We start from the raw sequence: 21,582 nt of genomic DNA, 5'->3' as shown, positions 1-21,582 counted from the left end.
CTGCTCAGAGAAGCTCCTCTCTCTGTCTCTCTCTCTCTCTCTCTCTCTCTCTGTCTCTCTCTCTCTCTCTGTCTCTCTCTCTCTCTGTCTCTCTCTCTCTCTCTCTGTCTCTCTCTCTCTCTGTCTCGCTCTCTCTGTCTCTCTCTCTCTCTCTCTCTCTCTCTCTCTCTCTGTCTCTCTCTCTCTGTCTCTCTCTCTCTCTCTCTGTCTCTCTCTCTCTCTCTCTCTCTCTGTCTCTCTCCCTGTCTCTCTCTCCCTGTCTCTCTCTCTCTGTCTCTCTCTCTCTGTCTCTGTCTCTCTCTCTCTCTCTCTCTCTCTCTCTCTCTCTCTCTCTCTCTCTCTCTCTCTCTCTCTCTCTCTCTCTCTGTCCCCTAATGAATACAGTACCTGTCACCATGGAAACAGTGTCTGTAGAGAGCGAGGCAGGAAGGAAGCTTCTCATACGAGCTAGCTGCAGTCTGGTCCCCCTGACCCAGACTGTGTGTGTTTAATGCAATCTGAATCTGAATCGCTCTGCAGCTGTCGAAATGATCCAGTTTCTCTAGAAATTGAAACGTCTTACTTCTTCTTCTGTTGGTGGTTATTTATAGTGTCTGTGTCTGTGTCTGTGTCTGTGTCTGTGTCTGTGTCTGTGTCTGTGTGCTCCCAGAGCTGGCTCCTCTCCCAGTCTCCAGTCAGTCAGGTAACCTCACACTCTCTCACAGGTGTTGCTGCCCCCTCTCCCCCCCCCCCTCCCCTCCCCCTCTCTCTCTAACCATTTTGTGGCTTTTGTGTTTCTGTTTGCTGCTGCTCTCAGGAAGAGTGGCTGGGGGGTTGACCCTCCTGGGGGGGCCTGGCTGGTCAGGGACCGTGGGATGATCACAGCTCGAGCGGCGTGGTGGTGAGGCTGAGGAGCAGAGAGAGAGAGAGAGAGAGAGGGAGAGGGAGAGAGAACCAGGCAGCCAGTCCTCCGCCTGGGTGTGAAGGATGGGCAGGAGGCTCTGGGGCTGCTGGCACGGCGCGTCTCTGTCCACGGCTCTGCTCTACGGCTCGCTGGCCCTGTTCGTGTCCATCCTGCACAACGTCTTCCTGCTCTACTACGTGGAGACCTTCGTGTCCGTCTACAAGATCGACAAGCTCTCCTTCTGGGTGGGCGAGGTGAGTGGACGGGGCCCGGGGGGGGGGGGGGCAGTGGTCCCGGGGGGGGTGGCTGTGTCTCAGGAGGTAGAGGCTGTGGTGGAGGAGGTAGAGGCTGTGTCTCAGGAGGTAGAGGCTGTGTCTCAGGAGGTAGAGGCTGTGTCTCAGGAGGTAGATGCTGTGGTGCAGGAGGTAGAGGCTGTGTCTCAGGAGGTAGAGGCTGTGTCTCAGGAGGTAGAGGCTGTGGTGCAGGAGGTAGAGGCTGTGTCTCAGGAGGTAGATGCTGTGTCTCAGGAGGTAGAGGCTGGTGGAGGTAGAGGCTGTGTCTCAGGAGGTAGAGGCTGTGGCGCAGGAGGTAGAGGCTGTGGCGCAGGAGGTAGAGGCTGTGGCGCAGGAGGTAGAGGCTGGTAGAGGTAGAGGCTGTGTCTCAGGAGGTAGATGCTGTGTCTCAGGAGGTAGAGGCTGGTGGAGGTAGAGGCTGTGTCTCAGGAGGTAGAGGCTGGTGGCTCAGGAGGTAGAGTCTGTGTTTCAGGAGGTAGAGGCTGTGTCTCAGGAGGTAGAGGCTGTGTCTCAGGAGGTAGAGGCTGGTGGCTCAGGAGGTAGAGGCTGTGTCTCAGGAGGTAGAGGCTGTGGCTCAGGAGGTAGAGGCTGTGGCGCAGGAGGTAGAGGCTGTGTCTCAGGAGGTAGAGGCTGGTAGAGGTAGAGGCTGTGTCTCAGGAGGTAGAGGCTGTGTCTCAGGAGGTAGAGGCTGGTGGAGGTAGAGGCTGTGTCTCAGGAGGTAGAGGCGGTCTCAGGAGGTAGAGGCTGTGTCTCAGGAGGTAGAGGCTGTATCTCAGGAGGTAGAGGCTGTGTCTCAGGAGGTAGAGGCTGTGTCTCAGGAGGTAGAAGCTGTGGTTTGAGTCACATGTCAACTGGCCACGTGTCAAAGTGTTTGCCCAAATTGCTCCCAATGAGCTGGCCGCCGTCGTTGTGTGTGCGAACGGGTGAACGAGAGGCCGTTGTAAAGCGCTTTGGATAAAGACGATTATATAGGTCAGTCCTTTTTGACAGGGGATGTTTCCGGGCCTCTTTTTAGTTCTTTTTTCTTTCTTTTTAAAACCTTGTGGATGACCTATGTTCCCCCGTGGTGAAAAAGCTTTTACGTCAATAAGAGTGAAGTTCTCTGTCGAGCCTATAATGACAGGCTAATGTGTGTTGGTGTTTGTCTCTCTCTCCATAGACAGTCTTCTATAATGTGTGTTGATGTGTGTCTCTCTCTCCATAGACAGGCTAATGTGTGTTGGTGTTTGTCTCTCTCTCCATAGACAGTCTTCTTGATATGGAACAGCGTGAATGACCCTCTCTTCGGCTGGTTGAGTGATCGCTCGTTCCTCAGCTCCCCAAAGTAAGTCCTCTGTGTGTGTGTGTCTCTGTCTCTCTCTCTCTCTCTCCTTTTGTCTGTCTCTCGTTCACTCTCTTCCCCCTAACTACTCTCTCTCTCGCTCTGAAAGAGCTATCTAAGAGGTGTGTCTCTGTCTCTCTGTCTCTCTCTCTCTCTCTCTCTCTCTCTCTCTCTCTCTCCTTTTGTCTGTCTCTCGTTCACTCTCTTCCCCTAACCACTCTCTCTCGCTCTCTCTGAAAGAGCTATCTAAGAGCTTTCTACCACCTTCACCATTGTCCTTCCCTTCCTCACCTCCCCCCCCGCCCCCTTGCTTCTCCCCGTCTTCCAGGTCCGGTCCCCAGATCTCCACCCCGGAGGTGGTCCTGAAGCGCCTGCAGGCCTTGTCCACCAACGGGCCCCTCTTCGCCTTGTCCTTCCTGGGCTTCTGGGTGTCGTGGGCCCGGCCGGGCCTCCAGTTCCTGGTCTGCCTGTGCCTGTACGACGGCTTCCTGACGGCGGTGGACCTGAACCACAACGCCCTGCTGGCCGACCTGGCGGTATCCGCGGGCGACCGCACGCGCCTCAACTTCCACTGCTCTCTGTTCAGCGCCCTGGGCTCCCTGTCGGTGTTCCTGTCCTACTGCTTCTGGGACAAGGCGGACCTGCGCTCCTTCCGGCTGTTCTGCGTGGCACTGGCGGCCGTCTCGGTGGCGGGCTTCACCGTGGCGTCCCGGTTGCTACGGCGACGGTTCCAGAGAGAGGCCCGCCTGAGGAGGGAGGAGGCGGAGCTGCTTCAAGAGTAAGGGTCGTAGGTCGTCATGTTTTGTCCGCTGTGTTTTTTTATTTTATTATTTTTTTATTTCATTAGCTGAGTCATAGCATAATGGACCTATCGCTAAGCCATGCCCCCTAAATAGAAATTGTCCAATCATATCACAGCAAAAGTCACCACAGGCAGAAAACTCAGACAAACAAGTCGCTAATATGTGATGGTGAAAAGCTTCTAGACTAAATATTCTTGTCATCTTTTAAAAACATGTCTATTACTTGCTGTGGTAAATCAGAAATGTGATTGTCATTCAGTCACGGTCGGTCAGTCAGCATTGTTTGTTTGTCTGAGTTTTCAAAGGGGGGCGTGGCTTAGCAATAGGTCCGTTGCCTAAGTCATATTTTGGCCAAATAGATGATAAATGAGATATCTGCCTAACTCTACTCTCCTAACATTGCTGATTCACTGTGCATTATTGCCTATGCCATCAGCCTATCAGAATGCTTGTTACAATGTGACTATCTGCCCAAGTCATATTTTTGACTACAAACAAAGATGGCTCGGCTGACCACAAGTGAAGCATGACTTAGGCAATTATGCTATGAGGCTAACGATTTGATTTATTTGAAAGTTTGAGAATACCACCGCTCATCCGTGATCAGACTTTGCTGAGGTGCTAGAACTGACGAGTATCAATAGAGTGCAAAATAAAAAAACACCATCCGCACACTCAAATCTGTGGATCTTTTGTTTTTTATTGCGAGCTTTTGGTCATAGACCTTCTTCAGGCATGCATGAATAAACATTGTTTTGCACAGATTTGAGTGTGCGGATGCTGTTATGTTGCACTCTATTTATTTGAAAGTCAAAAAGAGACACATGCATAAAATCGCAGTGTGACACTCGATAACTTCACTAACGAAGATAAAACACAGAAAAGTCTGAGACTTATTTCCACCATGGTCCTCTTCAACATGGCAGACAAGGCATCAACATATACTGTGGCAACAATCAAAACAACAATATAAAACATTACAAAGCACTCTTAGAAGACAAAGAAGAAGCACTTTTAGAAGCACTGTCCAGAAGACAAAAGCAGGCCCTCCCATGGAAGGTCTCTACTGCTCCAGGCGTGCCAACAGCCACCTTTTCCCCCTCAACCTTAAACTGATTTACAGGGCCAATAGATTTAAGAGAAGCGGGAAGATTATTCCATGCTCCCACTCCAGAGTAAGCCAGGGTATTTTTCCCTACCAGTGTCCTAAAACTCAGGGTACTGACATGCTGTTCTCTACTCCCTAACAGCCCTTAGGGGGCAGGAGCCTATCTCCTCTTTCCGTTGCGTGAGGCGGCTTGATGTACAAGTACACCCTCCCTGGACATGACGCTGGTATGTCGCAGGGTCTTAACCCCCCCCTCCAAAAAATCCAACCCTTAATGCTGAGGGCCAAGCAGGGAGGCGTCGGGTACCATTTTTATAGTCTTTGGTGGTACGACTCGGCCAGGGAATCGAACTCACGACCTCCCGATCTCAAGAGTGTGTGACTGTTACATATTCTGTTTTTATGGAGTATACAGTCACAGTTTCTCCCAATCTCCTAATCAACATTTAAATCCTAATCACCGGTAAAGCCTTCAGGTGTGTGGCGTTTCCAAGGCCAGTGTTTTCCTGCTAAACGATGCGATTTGTGTGATAGAGAGTGTGATTTTTAGAATTTCTATCGGGAGTGAAAACAATGGAATTCTGCTTAAGAGTTTAGTAGTCTGGAGTCTTGTTGTCGGTGCAGGAGCTTCAGGTTGTCAGACCGTGTCGTGCATACTAGTTTCCATATCTGCCGTGTATACAACGGAGGACAAACTGTAATCTAAAGTCTTGGATTCAGAACCCGTAGCAGGGGTTGAGGTGCCAGTGTTTCTTTGTGTGCGCCGGCAATTATATAGGCGACCAGCCTCTCACTAGATCAATCTACCCCTGACTCTCTGTCTGTCTCCCGGAGTCGAGGAGGTAAAACTGGGCCGACCACGGATCAATAACGCCTTTCATCTTAATGTGTCTGTGGTGTCTCTGCCTGGCAGCCCTGGCCCCCCAGGAGTAATTGGTTACTAATGGGAGTTTTGGAAGTGACTGTTGTGGAGCGGCTCTGGGAGTTTATGACAGTGATGCACACTCCTTACTCTTCCCTCCTACTGGTGTTGGTTATTTATAGCGTGTGTGTGCGTGTGTGTGTGTGTGTGTGTCTGTGAGAGAGAGACACACTGATTAGTCCTCTAATGATCCTCCTCGCACTTACCTAACCACTTTCACTCCCCTGTCTCTCCCCCCATCCATCCATCTCTCCCTCCATCCATCCATCTCTCCCTCCATCCCTCCCTCCCTCTCTCTCTCCCCCTCCCTCCCTCCATCTTTCTCTCCCTCCATCCATCTCTCCCTCTCTCTCTCCCTCCATCCATCTCTCCATCCATCCGTCTCTCCCTCCCTCCCTCCCTCAGGCTGAGTGTTAGCCACGCCGTGCCCCAGCAGGAGAGGCCAGTCACCCTGGGGGGGTATCTGAAGCAGCTCTCCAAGCACAGGAACTTCATGTGGTTCGCCTCCATGAACCTCATCCAGGTGGGTCAGTGTTGTAGGCCCTCTGGCCTGCACCTGCGGCCCTGTTTCGTTGGTCTCACGTCGGTTCCGCCACCTCAGAAATGGTGTGAGTGTGGCCTGGGGTGGTCCAGTGGTCCCTCCTAAAGAGTCTTCACCCACCCCCCCCACCCCTCTGTACAGTTCTTCTATTAATAAAAAAAAAAACTATAAACAGGAAGTAATCCTTCCTCTCCTTTTGTCTGTCTCTCGTTCACTCTCTTCCCCTAACCACTCTCTCTCGCTCTGAAAGCTATCTAAGAGCTTATCTACCACCTTCACCATTGTCCTTCCCTTCCTCCCCCCCCCCCCCCGATCCTTCCTCTAGCATTGTGAGAGGGATTTTTGCTTATGATGACTAGATGATTCACTTGCTTTAGACAAACGTACTTGTTGTAAGTCGCTTTGGATAACAGCTAAATGTCCCAAAAAAGTGTAATAGCTAGCGTTAGCATCTTGGTGTATACAGTTGAGGCCAAAATGATTAGCCCCCCTTGTGAAATCAGACAAAACCCATGATTTCTCCGTGGAAATGACCATTAACAACAAGTGTTTATAGTGTATTTGTTTCCAAAATAATAAAGACAAAATGTCCACTAAGTTTGATTAGGATATTTTATTGATGCACTGAGTTGAAACAAGAAACGGCAAAAATGACACGTCCAAAATTATTAGCCCCCTGGCCATTATTAGTCAATAGTGTACCCTTTCTGAGCCACAACTGACAAAAACCTTTTAGAGTAGTTCTTTACTAGGTTGGCACAGGTCTCTCGAGGGATTTTGGCCCATTCTTCCATTGCAAATGGTTCCAGCTGGTCCAAACTGCGTCGGTTTCCGAGCATGGACATTCACTTTGAGCACCCGCCACAGATTCTCAATAGGATTGAGATCTGGGCTCTGTGCGGGCCACTCCAGGACCTTGGTTTTGGTGTCCTTTAGGAACTGTTGGACCAATGTATTGATGTATGCTTTGGGTCATTGTCTTGTTGGAAGACCCAGTGACGACCTAAGCCTAGACTAAGAGCAGATTTCTTCATATTATCCCTCAAAATTTCAACATAGTTTTCTTTTTTCATGATGCCATGCACCTGAACAAGGCTCCCTGTGCCTGAGGCTGCAAAACAGCCCCACAGCATGATGCTCCCACCACCATGTTTAACTGTGGGAGCTGTGTTCTTAGGGTTGAAGGCCTCTCCCTTTCTTCGCCAGACAACATCCATGTGCCCAAACAGTTCCAGTTTAGTCTCATCAGACCAAAGCACAGATTTCCAAAACTCATCTTTACCTTTCAAATGTTCACGGGCAAACCTCAGTCTGGCTCTGATGTGCCGCTCTTTGAGTAAAGGGGTTCTTCTGGGACGATGGCCCTGAAGCTCACCACGATGAAGAGCCCTCACAACTGTGTTCCTTGAAACATCAACTCCAGAAGAGGCCAGGTCAGCAACAATCATCTTGGCAGATGTCCTTGGTGTCTTGCTGACATCTCTGACTATTTTCCTCTCCAGAGTTCTTGAAATCTTGAGCTTTCAACCACGCCCCAGGTTTGTTTCTTACAGAATTTGTCTCCTTGTACTTAGCAATGATGCAACGTACAGCGGTTCTAGACACTGAGACGCTTGGAAATGGCAGTGTAGCCTTCCGCCTTATCATGAGCCTCCACTATATTCTTTCTGAGCTCAAGACTGATTTCCTTTGTCTTTGGCATGGTGAGTAAGAGTAGTAGTATAGTCCCTCTCAATAATGTGTTCAAGTGCCCTGTTTCTTGGAGTCCTTTTATGCTAATTGAATGCTCAGGTGTTGTTAGGAAGCCAATTGACTGTACAGGTGTGGTTTGAAATCTGATTGGTTGCTTAGGTATGTTTTTAAAGCAGATATTCACATGGGGGCTAATATTTTTGACCACCCCATTTTCACTATATTTGATATAAAGCAAGCCTAAAAACTTATTTTATATTCCAAAATGTACCAAAAGCTAATAAATAGCACTGGTGAATGTTTGATTATATAAAGTTTTATCAATGCTGCAAACATTGGTGTTATGAAGGCCCACAATTTAGAGCCAGTTAGTTTCCCCAAATCAGCCCTATTTTGCCCCTGTTATTTCCTTTATTATTTTCCATACTATTCATGTACGTTTTCATGAAGGTGTATGTATTGTTATTGTAATTGTATAAGTTCTGTCTTAGATTTGTTTAGTATTGTGCAAGCGCCAGACTAGTGGGCGTGGTTTTGAGTGGCGTACGTGACCGGATGTATGATTGGCGTACGTGACCGGATGTATGTTCGGTTGGTGTATATATAGCGACGGAAGTGGTCTGTGGTCTGAGAGTGACGAGAGTGAAGAAGAAGGAGAAGGAACCGAATGTGAGACAAAGATGGTGGATCAGTAAACGCACACGGTGCTGAGACCGAAGACAACCCGAGTCAGTTAGAGACCTGCCTTTAACATTGACTGTTCGTAGTGAATCACGGGCTACCCGCAGCACCGCGGGAGTTCGGAGTTTGTTGAGTTGGCAGCGCTAGCCCAGTTTAGCTGTGTCCCCGTTAGCCAGCCTTGCTAGCCGCCGGCTGCTAACGTTGGCGCATAGCGAGACCCAAGCTGGACAGAGCCGTCGCCTCCACGAGTGGATTGCGACCGGCCGCCGACACCACCGGAGCTGACCGTGGACCACCGGACCTGAACCCTTCACACCTCGTCGTTGACTACGAAGAAGCCCCTTTCCCTTCGAGTTGCAACGTCACCCCCCCCCTTTGTCTGCTGCCTTCCTCGACGCACATGCGAGCTCCAACCAGGCCTCAACGCGCTCCTTTCAGTCCGGGACTCTAAGCCTTTTTCAGGCCAGGTACTGCGTGTGAGTGAGTGATTGAGTGTGTGTGTGGCCGGCGGGGAGGGAGTATATACGGGGATGTATATATCATTTGTATAAATAAATGTGTTTGTTCATATTTGCTACATTGCTGTGTGTTTAGTTGTCTGTTAGCTAATGTTAATGCTAATGCTAGTAATGCTAGTCTAAAGGGTTGCTGGCGCCCCCCTGCCTCTATCCTCCTACACTGCCGATTTAGCTCCGAGTTAGTTAGATAACCAGCCCTTCCTAAATTCTACAGTCCTTTAGCTACTCCCTGGTTACAATTGGTCCTTCGAGCCGGATAGGTTGTGTAGTGATAGCATGGCTGAGCGCAGCCAACCAGACAAGACAGTTACCCCCCCTTCTCCGCCCCCTGAGCCAGAGCCACGACCACAGAGAGTCCCGCGATTGCCTCCGAGGTTACAAGAGTATGAGCTTGAGCTCGAAAGCTCACTGAGTGGTAGTGAGGAGCGCACTCCACGGGATACAGTGGTCGGAGAGGCCGAGGTGTCCGCCGGCGCGCGGGTGGCTAGCACCGAGACAGCCATCAAAGAGCACCAGCCTGAGGATGAGATGGCAGAACAGCAGGGTTTTGCCGTAGAAACGGAAGAACAGGAAGGAGAGGCCCGGTCTGACAGCGCCTGCGGGCGGAAGAGGGAGGGCCTCAGCCTTAACGATCTGCCTCCCAGTACGGCGCGCTCGAGACCTAGCTCCTGCCGTTCAGTGGCTTCCTCCCGGTCCAGGGTTTCCGTGGGCAGTTCTGCCTCTGGGGCGGATAGCCTGCACTCCAGAGGGAGTAGTGCCGCGCTGTCAGAATGTATGCGCCAACAGGCCGAGATGGCGTTAGAGCGGGAACGCCTCCAGTTCGAGCGTGAACGCCTCCAGATGGAAGGAGCGGAACGTGCGGCGGAGAGACAGCGCCAGGAGGCGTTAGAGAGGGAACGTGCGGCGGAGAGACAGCGCCAGGAGGCGTTAGAGAGGGAACGCATCCATTTCGAGCGCGAGCGCCTCCAGATGGAGGGGGCGGAACGCGCGGCGGAGAGGCAGATGGCGAGAGAGCAACTGCACGCGGAGAAGATGGAGGAAGTGATGCAGACCATGCGCGACGTGTGCATCAGCAGAGCTCCGTCGGCCCGTAGCTCCAGAGCATCATCCGCACGGCCCTCTCGAGTGCCATCTCCTGAACCCCCCGCCGATGGCTCCATGACCCCCGCCATGACTGTCCAACTACAGGCCCAGCTGACCACCTTGAAGGAAGAGGACCAGGGACCCGACCGCTACGCGGCCCAGAGGGAGCCAGCGTCGCTGCCCGGGAGGGGAGCCATTCCCCAAGAGCGTAGCACACCCCTAGGTCCTCCAGTGAACCAAAATGCATGCAGGCCGGACACCCAGACCGTCACTCCAGCCCCGATCATCCACTACAGGATGTTTCCCCAGGTGGAGGGACCCAAGTTCCCCTTCTTCAAGGACGAGGACAGGAGCCAGTATGTGGAACTACGCATCTGCCTAGACACGCTCTTGGACGACTCCTGCTCAGAGTCCTACAAATATGCGATTCTCCTTCAGCATGTGAGGAACCCCAGAGCCCACAACATGGTTCTGGCCCATGCCTCCGCACCGACACCTTACACCAGAGCGCTCGCCGACTTGGATGCCCGCTACGGTCGTCCCTGGAACCACGCCCTTGCTGAACTGCAAGCCCTCGAACAGCAGGCCCCCATCAAGGATGAACGGGCGCTGGATGACTTCGCGCTCCGCGTGCACACCTTGGTTGGAATGCTGAAGACGCAGGGCCCAGCTGGCGCCAGCGAGATCAACAGCACCTCCAACGTAGAGCGGCTGCTCCGCAAGATCCCACGCTTCCGGCAGGAGAGGTTCCGGCGACAGCAGCGCGTTCGTAACCCCGGGAAGTTGGGTCTGAGCATGGCTGCCTTCGCGGAGTTCCTACTGGAGGAAGTGCATGACACCAACGTAGACGCCATGGGTTACGCTGAGCCGAAGAAGGAGAGGGAGAAGGGAGACCGCTGGGACAGGCCGAGCTCGAACAGAGGACGCCCAGTAGGAGTGCTGCACACGGAGGAGGAGCCTCGGAGAGAGAGGAAAGCCCGACCTGAGGGAAAGGATTCCTCTCAACCCCCTCAAAAGGGACGGAGAGGTCCACCGCCATGTCCGTACTGCACCAGCGAGCACTGGTTCAATGAGTGCAGTGACTTCAACAACCTGAGTACCGAGGCCAAGCAGAGGTGGCTCGAGGAGAACAAGAGGTGCTGGAACTGTGGGCGCGACCATCTGGCTAAGAACTGCACCTTGAGGAGGAAGTGCAACCGCTGTGAGGAGGTCCACCTCAACATCCTACACGAGGTCTCCCTCGCCAGGTCCACGGAGGGCACCAGAAGCCCTAGGTCCGGTAGCGCCCCGGAAGAGGAAACACCTGTCTACTACCTAGACCCAGCCCAGAGCAGCGGCTCCAAGGTCCTACTGAAGGTGGTGAAGGTCCGACTTCACCACAACAACGCTGTGTACGACACGTACGCCGTTCTAGACGACGGGTCGGAACGGACCATCCTTCTCCAGGAGGCAGTGCGCCAGTTGGGGCTCCAAGGGACTGAGGAGAAGCTGACTCTGCGCACGATACGTCGCGACCTTAAAGAGGTCACCGGGGCGAGAATCAACTTCTCTATCTCCCCGGCGGGGCGGCCGTCGGACAGATATCGGCTTCAGAATGTCTTCACCGCAGACCAGCTAGCGCTCTCCCGCTACGACTACCCCCTGGAGAGATTACGCGCAAGATATTCCCACCTACGGCGAGTAGACCTACATCCGATAGAAGGAGCGGAGCCAACCCTTCTCATCGGCTCGGACAACGCTGCACTGATCGTGTCGCTCCGTCCTCCGCTGAGAGGACCACGAGGCTGCCCGATGGCTGTTAAGACTGCGCTTGGGTGGGCCCTCCAAGGCGCTACCGAGTGGAGAGATAGAGACGGGAGAGCTACGTCATCCCTCCATGTCCGAACCGAAGAAGTGCAGACCATCAACTGCCTTCACACCAGTGTGGACTCCATGAATGCGGCGCTACTAGACAACGTCCAGAAGCTGTGGACGCTAGACGTTGCGCCCTACAAGAATGAGAAGCTCTACGTACGGTCAAAGGAGGACGTCTACGCAATAGACCTCCTTAAAGCAAAGACAGTGCGTATCGAAGTCCAGGGCGTGAAGAGATACGTCACACCACTACTCCGAAGAGAACCCATGCCAGAGTTTCGAGTATCCCCTCGAACCGTCCTACAGTGTCTGACCAGCACTGAGAAGCGTATGAGGAAGGACGAGGTCCTTGCTGCTTCTTACAGAACTGAGATGAAGAAACTGACGGAGTCCGGGCTGGTGAAGAAGCTTGAGCCAGCCGAGGCGAACCAGAGTGCCGAGTCTTGGTACCTCCCGCACCACAATGTTCACCACAACGGGAAGAACCGAGTGGTCTTCAACTGTAGCTACCAGGTGGGGAAGCTCAACCTCAACCACTATCTTCTCCCTGGTCCAACCTTGACCCCAGCCCTCTTGGGAGTTCTGGTGCGATTCCGTCAGCAGCCGATCGCAGTCAGTGGTGACATTAAGCGAATGTTTCACCAGGTCAGGATGTTGGAGGAAGACAAGCCACTCATGAGGTTTCTCTGGAGAGAGGACCCGAGCGACCCCGACCCCTCTATCTACCAGTGGGAGGTGCTACCCTTCGGGACAACCTGCAGCCCCTGTTGCGCTACCTATGCGCTACAGACTCACGCCGCGCAGGAGACGGCACCTCCTGGAGTGTTTGACGCCGTCCATAAGAGCTTTTACGTGGACAACTGCCTCCACAGTTCGAAGACAGCCACGGAAGCCCGTCAGCTAGTCCAGGACCTGCGTGCTCATCTCCAGGAGGGTGGATTTGAGATCTGCCAGTGGGCCAGCAACGACCCGCAAGTCATCAGAGACCTCCCGAAGGAGGCCACCTCGACCAGCAGCGAGGCTTGGGTCTCTCACTCACCAGATGATGCTCAGGAGATGACGCTCGGACTTATCTGGCAGTTCCAGACCGACACTCTACGCCAGGCCTATTCAATTAGCGGCCCGGGGGCCGCATGCGGCCCAGACGTGACCCCCGATTGGCCCAGTCATAAAAGCAGAGAAAAACGTATTTCGCAAGTGTTCAGAAATTCATGCAGAAATGTCTACTATAGTAGCCTACAGAATGTGAATATGACACTCTAAATAAACTAAGCGGGGAGCTTAAAACAACAATGGACAACGTGATGGCTACAATTAATTTTATTCGCTCCACTTCGAGCCTCCAACATTATTATTATTAACTTATTCCGCAAGCTGCTGTCAGAAATGTCTGCTGAGCACCACGATCTGCTTTTGCATAACGACGTCAGGTGGCTGTCCAAAGGCAAGGCACTGGAGCGTTTCTGTGATCTCAGAGAGGAGATTACAACTTTCCTCCGCAGCAGCAAGCAAACGAAGGCAGAAACACACTTGAATCGCATACTGGACGACAACTTCATGGCTGATGTCTGCCTTCTGAGCGACATATTCAAACAACACCTGAATGACCTAAATGTGGGGCTACAAGGCAGAGACAAAACTGTGATTTATCTTGTGGAACAGACGCGCGCGTTTCAAATCAAACTGGACCTTTTCGCGGCCGACTTCTGCACCGGCAGAATGCTGCATTTTCCGACGCTCCGCAAATGCGTCTCATCCCCGGCACACATCACAGATGTGATGACTGATTTCATTGCGAGGTTGAAAGAGAACTTTGCTGGTCGACTGGATGGACTTGCTCTGCCCGCAGAGGTGATGGGCTTTGCCAGAGACCCGTTCACTGCTGCAATAGAAGGGGACTTATCCACCAGAGGAAAGGGAGTGGTGCCTTCCATCGACGAGGGGAAATTCATACTCGAACTTGTTGACATGCAGTCATCCGTAACCATGGCACAGGAGCTTCGCACTAATTGACCTGCGAAGTTTTGGAGTGATGTCAACGTGCACCAGTTCCCTAACGTTAAGAAAGTAGCAATCCATGTGCTCAGTATGTTTGGATCAACATGCACCTGTGAATCAAGCTTTTCACACATGAACACAATAAAAAGCAGCTCTCGTTGTTCCCTGACTGACAGTACTCTTCACCAATGCCTTCGGATTGCATTGACATCTTATGAGCCAAATGTCACTGCTCTTGTTCAGAATAAAACATGTCACTTCTCACAGAAGAAAGTCAGCAGGGTAAGATTAGATTAGATTCAATTTTATTGTTTAACTGTAATTGTAACTTGTTAAATTGTGCACTCAAGGCGTTGATGGTTATTTTCATTCAGTTAAAAGCACTTTGTGATGTGCCTGGGTCAGCTATGACCAACATTTATATTTTACAAAAGGATTTTTTTTTATTGTCCTTTATTGTACACTTTTTTAATGCACTTTGAGATGACTTTTGACGTGCCTGTGTCAGATGTTACCTAATTTAAAAGGAAAACTATAAATAAACTGCTTGTATTTCATTAGGCCTACATTCATTTGTGTTGGTTTGAAATGTGTCATTACCTGGTGCCTAGGCTACTGGCCGCTGAAAATGTCTGGCCCAGCAACATTTCTTGGTTTTCAAATCTGGCCCAACTGAATTTGTAATTGAATACCCCTGCTCTACGCTATCGCAATAAGCCTGCCAAGCCCCAACGCGTCACGATGAGAACGATATACAGCACTCTAGCGAGCCAGTACGACCCACTGGGATATATCGCTCCCTTCACGACGATGGCCAAGGTGCTTGTCCGGGAGCTGTGGGCCCAAGAACGAGGATGGGACGATCCTCTGCCTCGTCACCTAGAAGAGAAGTGGAAGGCCTGGGAGCAGGAACTTCCCACTCTCCAGCACATCCAGCTGCAGCGGAGCTACTTCCCTCCCTCCACGGACCTAGAGAGGAGTGTCATCACGCTACATGTATTCTGCGACGCCTCGGAGATGGCGTACGGGTCCGTGGCATACGTCAGAGCGGCAGAGCTTGGAGGTGAAGTCCACGTCTCGTTTGTCCTGGCACGTTCCCGAGTGGCGCCGAAAAAGCAACAGTCCATCCCAAGACTGGAGCTGTGTGCTGCCCTGAACGGCGCGCAACTGGGAAGGTTCCTGCTCGACGAGCTCCAGCTACCTCTGATGAGCGTCACCATGTGGTCAGACTCAACTACCGTCCTCCAGTGGTTGAAGTCCAGCTCATGTCGGTATAAGGTGTTCGTGGGCACCCGAGTCGCAGAGATTCTGGAGTTGACTGAGGTGAACTGCTGGCGTTATGTAGACACCAAGAGGAACCCTGCTGACGTCATCACGAGAGGGGCAACTCTCCGGGATCTGGCTGAGCCCCACCTGTATCACACGGGACCAGACTTCCTACAGGAGCGGGAGTCAGAGTGGCCAGCCACGCCGGCGTTAGCAGAAGACAGAGAGGACAAAGAGCTGCGTAAGACGTTGTTCTGCGGAGCCACCCAGGTCGTAGACCCTGAGACTACTCCGGGAGAGGAGTGTGAGACGCTCGAAGAGCTGCAGAAGAGGATGTTCTGCTCCAAGGCCGGTCTACCCCTAGATACTACGCTCAGCGCCGAAGATTACACCGCGGCGGAGCTCCTGGTGCTGCAGAGTGCCCAACAGGATGCCTTCTCCCGAGAGCTGGAGTGTCTCGAGAAAGGGAAGCCGATCCCCTCGGACAGTAGACTCCGCGGCTTAGCTCCAGAGCTCGACGGTGTTCTCATTCGCGTGGGTGGCAGACTGCGCCGCGCTCAAGATCTAGACCTAGACACGAAGCATCCCATCGTGCTTCCCACTAAGCATCAGGTCACCAGATTGGTCATCAAGCACCATGATGACAAAGTGCAGCACGCGGGTGGAGAGCGTGTCTTCGCGGAGGTACGACGGAGATTCTGGATACTCCATGGACGGGAGGCGGTACGGAGATATCAAAGGTCCTGCTCGGACTGCCAGAGGTGGCGAGCCACGCCGCCGCAGCCCATGATGTCCGATCTGCCCGAGGACCGGCTGCGACTGAGACAGGCTCCGTTCCACTCTACTGGGGTCGACTGTTTCGGGCCACTCCTAGTCCGAAACCGGCGAGCCTCCGAAAAGCGGTGGGGCATCATCTACACGTGCCTGACGACGAGAGCAATGCACCTTGAAGTTCTGCACCAGCTCACAAGCGACAGCTTCCTCATGTCCTTCAAGAGGTTCACCTCCAGGCGAGGGACCCCTAAGACCCTCCGGTCGGACAGAGGCACCAACTTCGTCGGTGGTGAGGCCGAGCTGAGGGCGAGCTACGCTGCGATGACTGAGGAGGCCCGTGACAGACTCGCCTCCCAGCAAGTGAAGTTTGAGTTCAACCCCCCAAATGCTCCACACTTCGGGGGAGCCTGGGAGCGGGAGATTCGCTCAGTAAAGAACGTCCTACGTACCATTCTCGGACAGAAGGTGCCTACCGATGAGGTGCTCGAGACTGTACTAGCAGAGATTGAGGGCATCTTGAACTCCCGGCCCCTAGGCTATACCTCCAGTGATGTAGCAGATCTGGATCCCATTACGCCCAACTTCTTGCTGATGGGGCGGCGAGACTCTGCACTGCCTCAGGTAGTCTACGACCCTGCAGAGCTCACCGGAAGAAGATGGTGGAGGCACAGCCAGGTGCTCGCGGACCAGTTTTGGAGGCAGTTCATACTGCACTACCTGCCGACCCTGCAAGTCAGGCAGAAGTGGACGAGGGAGAGAGACAACTTGTCCGAAGGTGCCGTGGTACTGGTGATCGACCAGTCCCTTCCACGCGCCGCCTGGCAGACAGGCAGAGTGACCAAGGTCCTGCCGGGTCCGGATGGAAGGGTGCGGACGGCCATCGTGGACGTTGGTGGTCGCACTTACACCCGACCTGTGGCACGCCTGATTGAGCTCCCTCAAATTACAAAGGACACTATCACCTCCTACCTCACGCTGCTAGAGCAGCCTAGCCAGTGTGCCTTCCCTAGTTAAATGAAACCGAGGGTTTCATGGGGCGGCTGTTATGAAGGCCCACAATTTAGAGCCAGTTAGTTTCCCCAAATCAGCCCTATTTTGCCCCTGTTATTTCCTTTATTATTTTCCATACTATTCATGTACGTTTTCATGAAGGTGTATGTATTGTTATTGTAATTGTATAAGTTCTGTCTTAGATTTGTTTAGTATTGTGCAAGCGCCAGACTAGTGGGCGTGGTTTTGAGTGGCGTACGTGACCGGATGTATGATTGGCGTACGTGACCGGATGTATGTTCGGTTGGTGTATATATAGCGACGGAAGTGGTCTGTGGTCTGAGAGTGACGAGAGTGAAGAAGAAGGAGAAGGAACCGAATGTGAGACAAAGATGGTGGATCAGTAAACGCACACGGTGCTGAGACCGAAGACAACCCGAGTCAGTTAGAGACCTGCCTTTAACATTGACTGTTCGTAGTGAATCACGGGCTACCCGCAGCACCGCGGGAGTTCGGAGTTTGTTGAGTTGGCAGCGCTAGCCCAGTTTAGCTGTGTCCCCGTTAGCCAGCCTTGCTAGCCGCCGGCTGCTAACGTTGGCGCATAGCGAGACCCAAGCTGGACAGAGCCGTCGCCTCCACGAGTGGATTGCGACCGGCCGCCGACACCACCGGAGCTGACCGTGGACCACCGGACCTGAACCCTTCACACCTCGTCGTTGACTACGAAGAAGCCCCTTTCCCTTCGAGTTGCAACGTCACCCCCCCCCTTTGTCTGCTGCCTTCCTCGACGCACATGCGAGCTCCAACCAGGCCTCAACGCGCTCCTTTCAGTCCGGGACTCTAAGCCTTTTTCAGGCCAGGTACTGCGTGTGAGTGAGTGATTGAGTGTGTGTGTGGCCGGCGGGGAGGGAGTATATACGGGGATGTATATATCATTTGTATAAATAAATGTGTTTGTTCATATTTGCTACATTGCTGTGTGTTTAGTTGTCTGTTAGCTAATGTTAATGCTAATGCTAGTAATGCTAGTCTAAAGGGTTGCTGGCGCCCCCCTGCCTCTATCCTCCTACACTGCCGATTTAGCTCCGAGTTAGTTAGATAACCAGCCCTTCCTAAATTCTACAGTCCTTTAGCTACTCCCTGGTTACAATTGGGAAGAATTTTAGGAAAATGCTCCATAATTCCTGGGGGGCTAATAATTTTGGCCTCAACTGTAGGTCTTCCATTGATACACGCCCGTACCTCCACACAGGCCTTACCATCAGCTGTTGTGTCATATTGCTGTCGCTATGATACGCCCGTTGTTCCAGGAAGGAGTTATTATTCCCGCATGTTTGACTTCCTGTCCAGTGACCCTCTCACTGCCTCCCCCTACAGGTGTTTCACTGCCACTTCAACAGTAACTTTTTCCCACTGTTCCTGGAGCACCTCCTGTCTGACAGCATATCCGCCTCTGCAGGCTCCATCCTGTTGGGTAAGGACATGCCCTCCCTCCCTCCCTCGCCCTAGTCAAACATGTGTGCTGTGTACACTTGCAATGTGGCGGTAACGTCTGTGTATTCATTTCTGCCAAGTTTGCCTGTATTCATTATTGTATTATTATACATGCGGCTCAGGAGGTAGAGCCGGCGTCTAACGATCGCAAGGTCGGCAGATCGGTGGTTCGAACCCCCAGCTGGCCACATGTCGAGGTGTCCTTGGGCAAGACACTGACTGAACCCCAAAATTGCATGGTAGCTTGGCCGCCGTCGGTGTGTGAATGTGTGTGTGAACGGGTGAATGAGAGGCCGTTGTAAAGCGCTTTGGAATAAGGCGCTGTATAAGTCAGTCCATTTTAGCCTGTATTAATTATTGTATTATTACTATAATTTAAAAAAAAAATCTATTCACTCACTGAAAGGTTTTGGCACAGATGACTTTTTGTTACAATGACTGACGATCTATTCTATTCTTCTCTTTTAGTCATCTTCTCTTTCTTTCTTTCTGTCCTTCTCTTCACACTAACCGGTGTCTTTTTACAGCAACTCAAAGCTCCCTCCCTGATCCCTCTGTGTGTGATCCCTCCCTCCTCTCCTCCCTCCCTCCCCCTCTCCTCCCTCCCTCCCTCCCTCCCTCCTCTCCTCCCTCCCTCTCTGTGTCCCCAGGTGTGTCCTACATCGCCCCCCACCTGAACAACCTGTACTTCCTGACTCTGTGCCAGCGCTACGGGGTGTACCAGGTGATCCGCTGGCTGTTCCTGCTGAAGCTGGGCCTCAGCCTGGCCATGCTGCTGGCCGGGGCCGACCACATCTACCTGCTCTGTGTCTTCATAGCCAGGTAGGACGCACACATGCACACACACACACACAGACGGGCGCGCACACGCGCGCACACACAGACGGAGGGGCGCATACACACACAGACGGACACACACAGAACACACACACACACAGACGGACACACACACACACACACACACACACACAGACGGGCGCACACACACACAAACACGGACGGACGGATGGGCAGGCGGGCGGGCACACACACACACAGACATGGACGGACACACACACAGACGAACGGGCGCATACACACACGCAAACACACATACGGACACACACACACACGGACGGACGGGCACACACACACACACACACTCTTACACGTTCACCATAACTCAATCATACTTACTTACTTACACACACACATTTGTTGTCATAACAGCAACCCAACACCCCCCCCCTCCCCCCTCTGACCTCTGACCCCCCGCAGTAACCGCGTGTTCACGGAGGGCACCTGCAGGCTGCTGAACCTGGTGATCACAGACCTGGTGGACGAGGACTTTGTCCTGAACGGACGCCAGCAGGCCGCCTCGGCGCTCCTCTTCGGCATGGTCGCCCTGGTAACCAAGCCGGGCCAGACGTTCGCCCCGCTCATCGGCACCTGGCTGCTGTGTGTCTACACCGGTGGGTGTGGCCTCCTGTCCTCCACAACTCTCTTAAGATACCGTTGATCACCGTCATAACTGTGTACTGTAGGGATTTTATCAAAAGTGATGGTCTTGAAGATACAGATGACAAACGACAGACTCAGAGATCTCTTTCTTAGTTTAATGAATACGACCGGTCGGGAAGAAGTATAGGGTACAGTCTTCAAAGTATAAAGTCCACATACATGAGTTTATATAGTCTTCAGAGACAAAGAACTGTTATTCAGCCTATAGGATTTGTACACGCTCAATTACATAAGCATCCTATATGAATATCAGTATGGTTCGAGTCCGTTAGGTAACACACAGAAACTGGACACTGAGACACTTTAGGTCAAAGCTCACCTTAAAGTGGTCGTAACTATCTAGTAAAGTAATGGTCTGTCTTAGGGCTCTTACTAAGAACAGATGATAGAGGACCCCAAGAAGAAGTCCAATCACAGTTCAACGACATAAATAAAGATTATCAACTTACTAGGGAGAGTGAGCATGTGAAACCACTTAATGACTTATGTACTCGACTACTCATTATACAAAATACATTATTTAGTGTTTAATGAAATATAACAAAACTAAAACTAGATAAATACACAGCTTAACTTTCAGCCATTACCCATCAGTTCGTTGCCTTTTTTTTGGTGATTTTTAGTTTGTGGTGTTATCATGTCACATGTGACACGTTCTAATGCTTTGGTCCTGATATCGGGATCCGATGTAATGATCTGACTTTTTCGAAAAACTGTGACTCTCACACTTTCACTCTCTCTCTGTCTTTCTCTCTGTCTCTCTCTCTCTCTGTCTCTCTCTGTCTCTCTGTCTCTCTCTCACTCTCTCTCTCTCTTCAGGCTATGACATCTTTGACCGGAGCCCCGTGGTGGCCGTAGAGGACCCAGCGGCGATGGCGTTACAGGACCCCCTGGCTGCGGCGGTGGCTCTCTCCGGCCCGGGGGGGGTCGGGGCTGGGGCGGGGGGCGTCCCGCTGCGCCAGGGCTGCTTCTACCTGCTGGTGCTGGTGCCCATCTCCTGCGCTGTGCTGCAGCTGGCCGCATGGTCCCGCTTCACGCTGCACGGACGCAGGCTGCAGGGGGTCAAGGCCCAGAGGCAGGGGGTGCAGCACAGCCACCTGGTGGACATCAAGGCTATCTGAGACCCCCGCTGAGACCCCGACACCTAGGAACTAAAACCTGGGACGTACCCCTCTGTGCACCTGTGAGGGGTGTAGAAGAGGAAGTATTTGGCACAAGGAGGGACAGAAAGAGGATGTGACTTTATGAGATCTATCTATTTTAGAATGGGGGTGGGGTGGGGTGGGTTTGGGGGGGGGGGGGGGGGGGTCCAAGCCTTTTTAATGAATATTTTTTTATTTTGATAAAAAAAACTGATACTGCGACTTTATATTTATACTGTATATCGAACCGATGACCAAAATGATAAAAGCAGAACCAATCCAAAAATGTTTGGACGCGAAAGGGTCCAAGCCCCTCCCTCATGTTGTCCAATGAGAAGGAAGAGCATCATGCTAGGTGGAGGCGCTGCCTGGATGCATTTTTCTTCTTCCTGCCACAAAATTGGCACCGTCATCGCCAACACCAGCGTGGTTCACCAAAGCGAAAACGCCACAAAGCTAGTTCAAAGCTAGTTCAAAGCTAGTTCATTGCCCGTGTGTTCTTTTCTGATGTGAGTAGGGGGGAAATACAAAGTTCTCTGAAATGTGCACACTTTAACAAAGCGTCATTCCAAATTAGGTTTAGAGTGAAAGTGTACGGACGTGCTTTCACTCCAAATTGCAATTAGGGCTGTTAACCACCATGTGATTCGGTGATCCTTATCAGTGCATCCTTAATGTACTTTATTAATGTACATATCTGCATGGTCAGCATTTTGTAC

General features: G+C 52.2%; 1 protein-coding gene across 1 annotated transcript; it reads left to right on the top strand.

Moving 5' to 3' along the window:
* Nucleotides 1-813: 813 nt before the first annotated feature.
* On the top strand, nucleotides 814-20,842 carry mfsd13a (major facilitator superfamily domain containing 13A; the record flags this gene model as incomplete). The annotated part of the gene is made up of 8 exons (XM_080541995.1): nucleotides 814-1,137; nucleotides 2,421-2,500; nucleotides 2,826-3,275; nucleotides 5,736-5,853; nucleotides 18,105-18,201; nucleotides 18,872-19,043; nucleotides 19,479-19,672; nucleotides 20,541-20,842. Exons 1-8 carry the CDS (start codon nucleotides 967-969, stop codon nucleotides 20,840-20,842), a joined length of 1,584 nt encoding a protein of 527 aa, XP_080398121.1. The 5' UTR covers nucleotides 814-966.
* Nucleotides 20,843-21,582: the final 740 nt, after the last annotated feature.

This window comes from Nansenia antarctica (assembly GCF_963989245.1).
Source record: "Nansenia antarctica genome assembly, chromosome: 11".
Lineage (NCBI taxonomy): Eukaryota > Metazoa > Chordata > Actinopteri > Argentiniformes > Microstomatidae > Nansenia > Nansenia antarctica.
The sequence above is the reverse complement of the archived record's forward strand: the minus strand, read 5'-3'. Positions and strand labels throughout refer to the sequence as shown.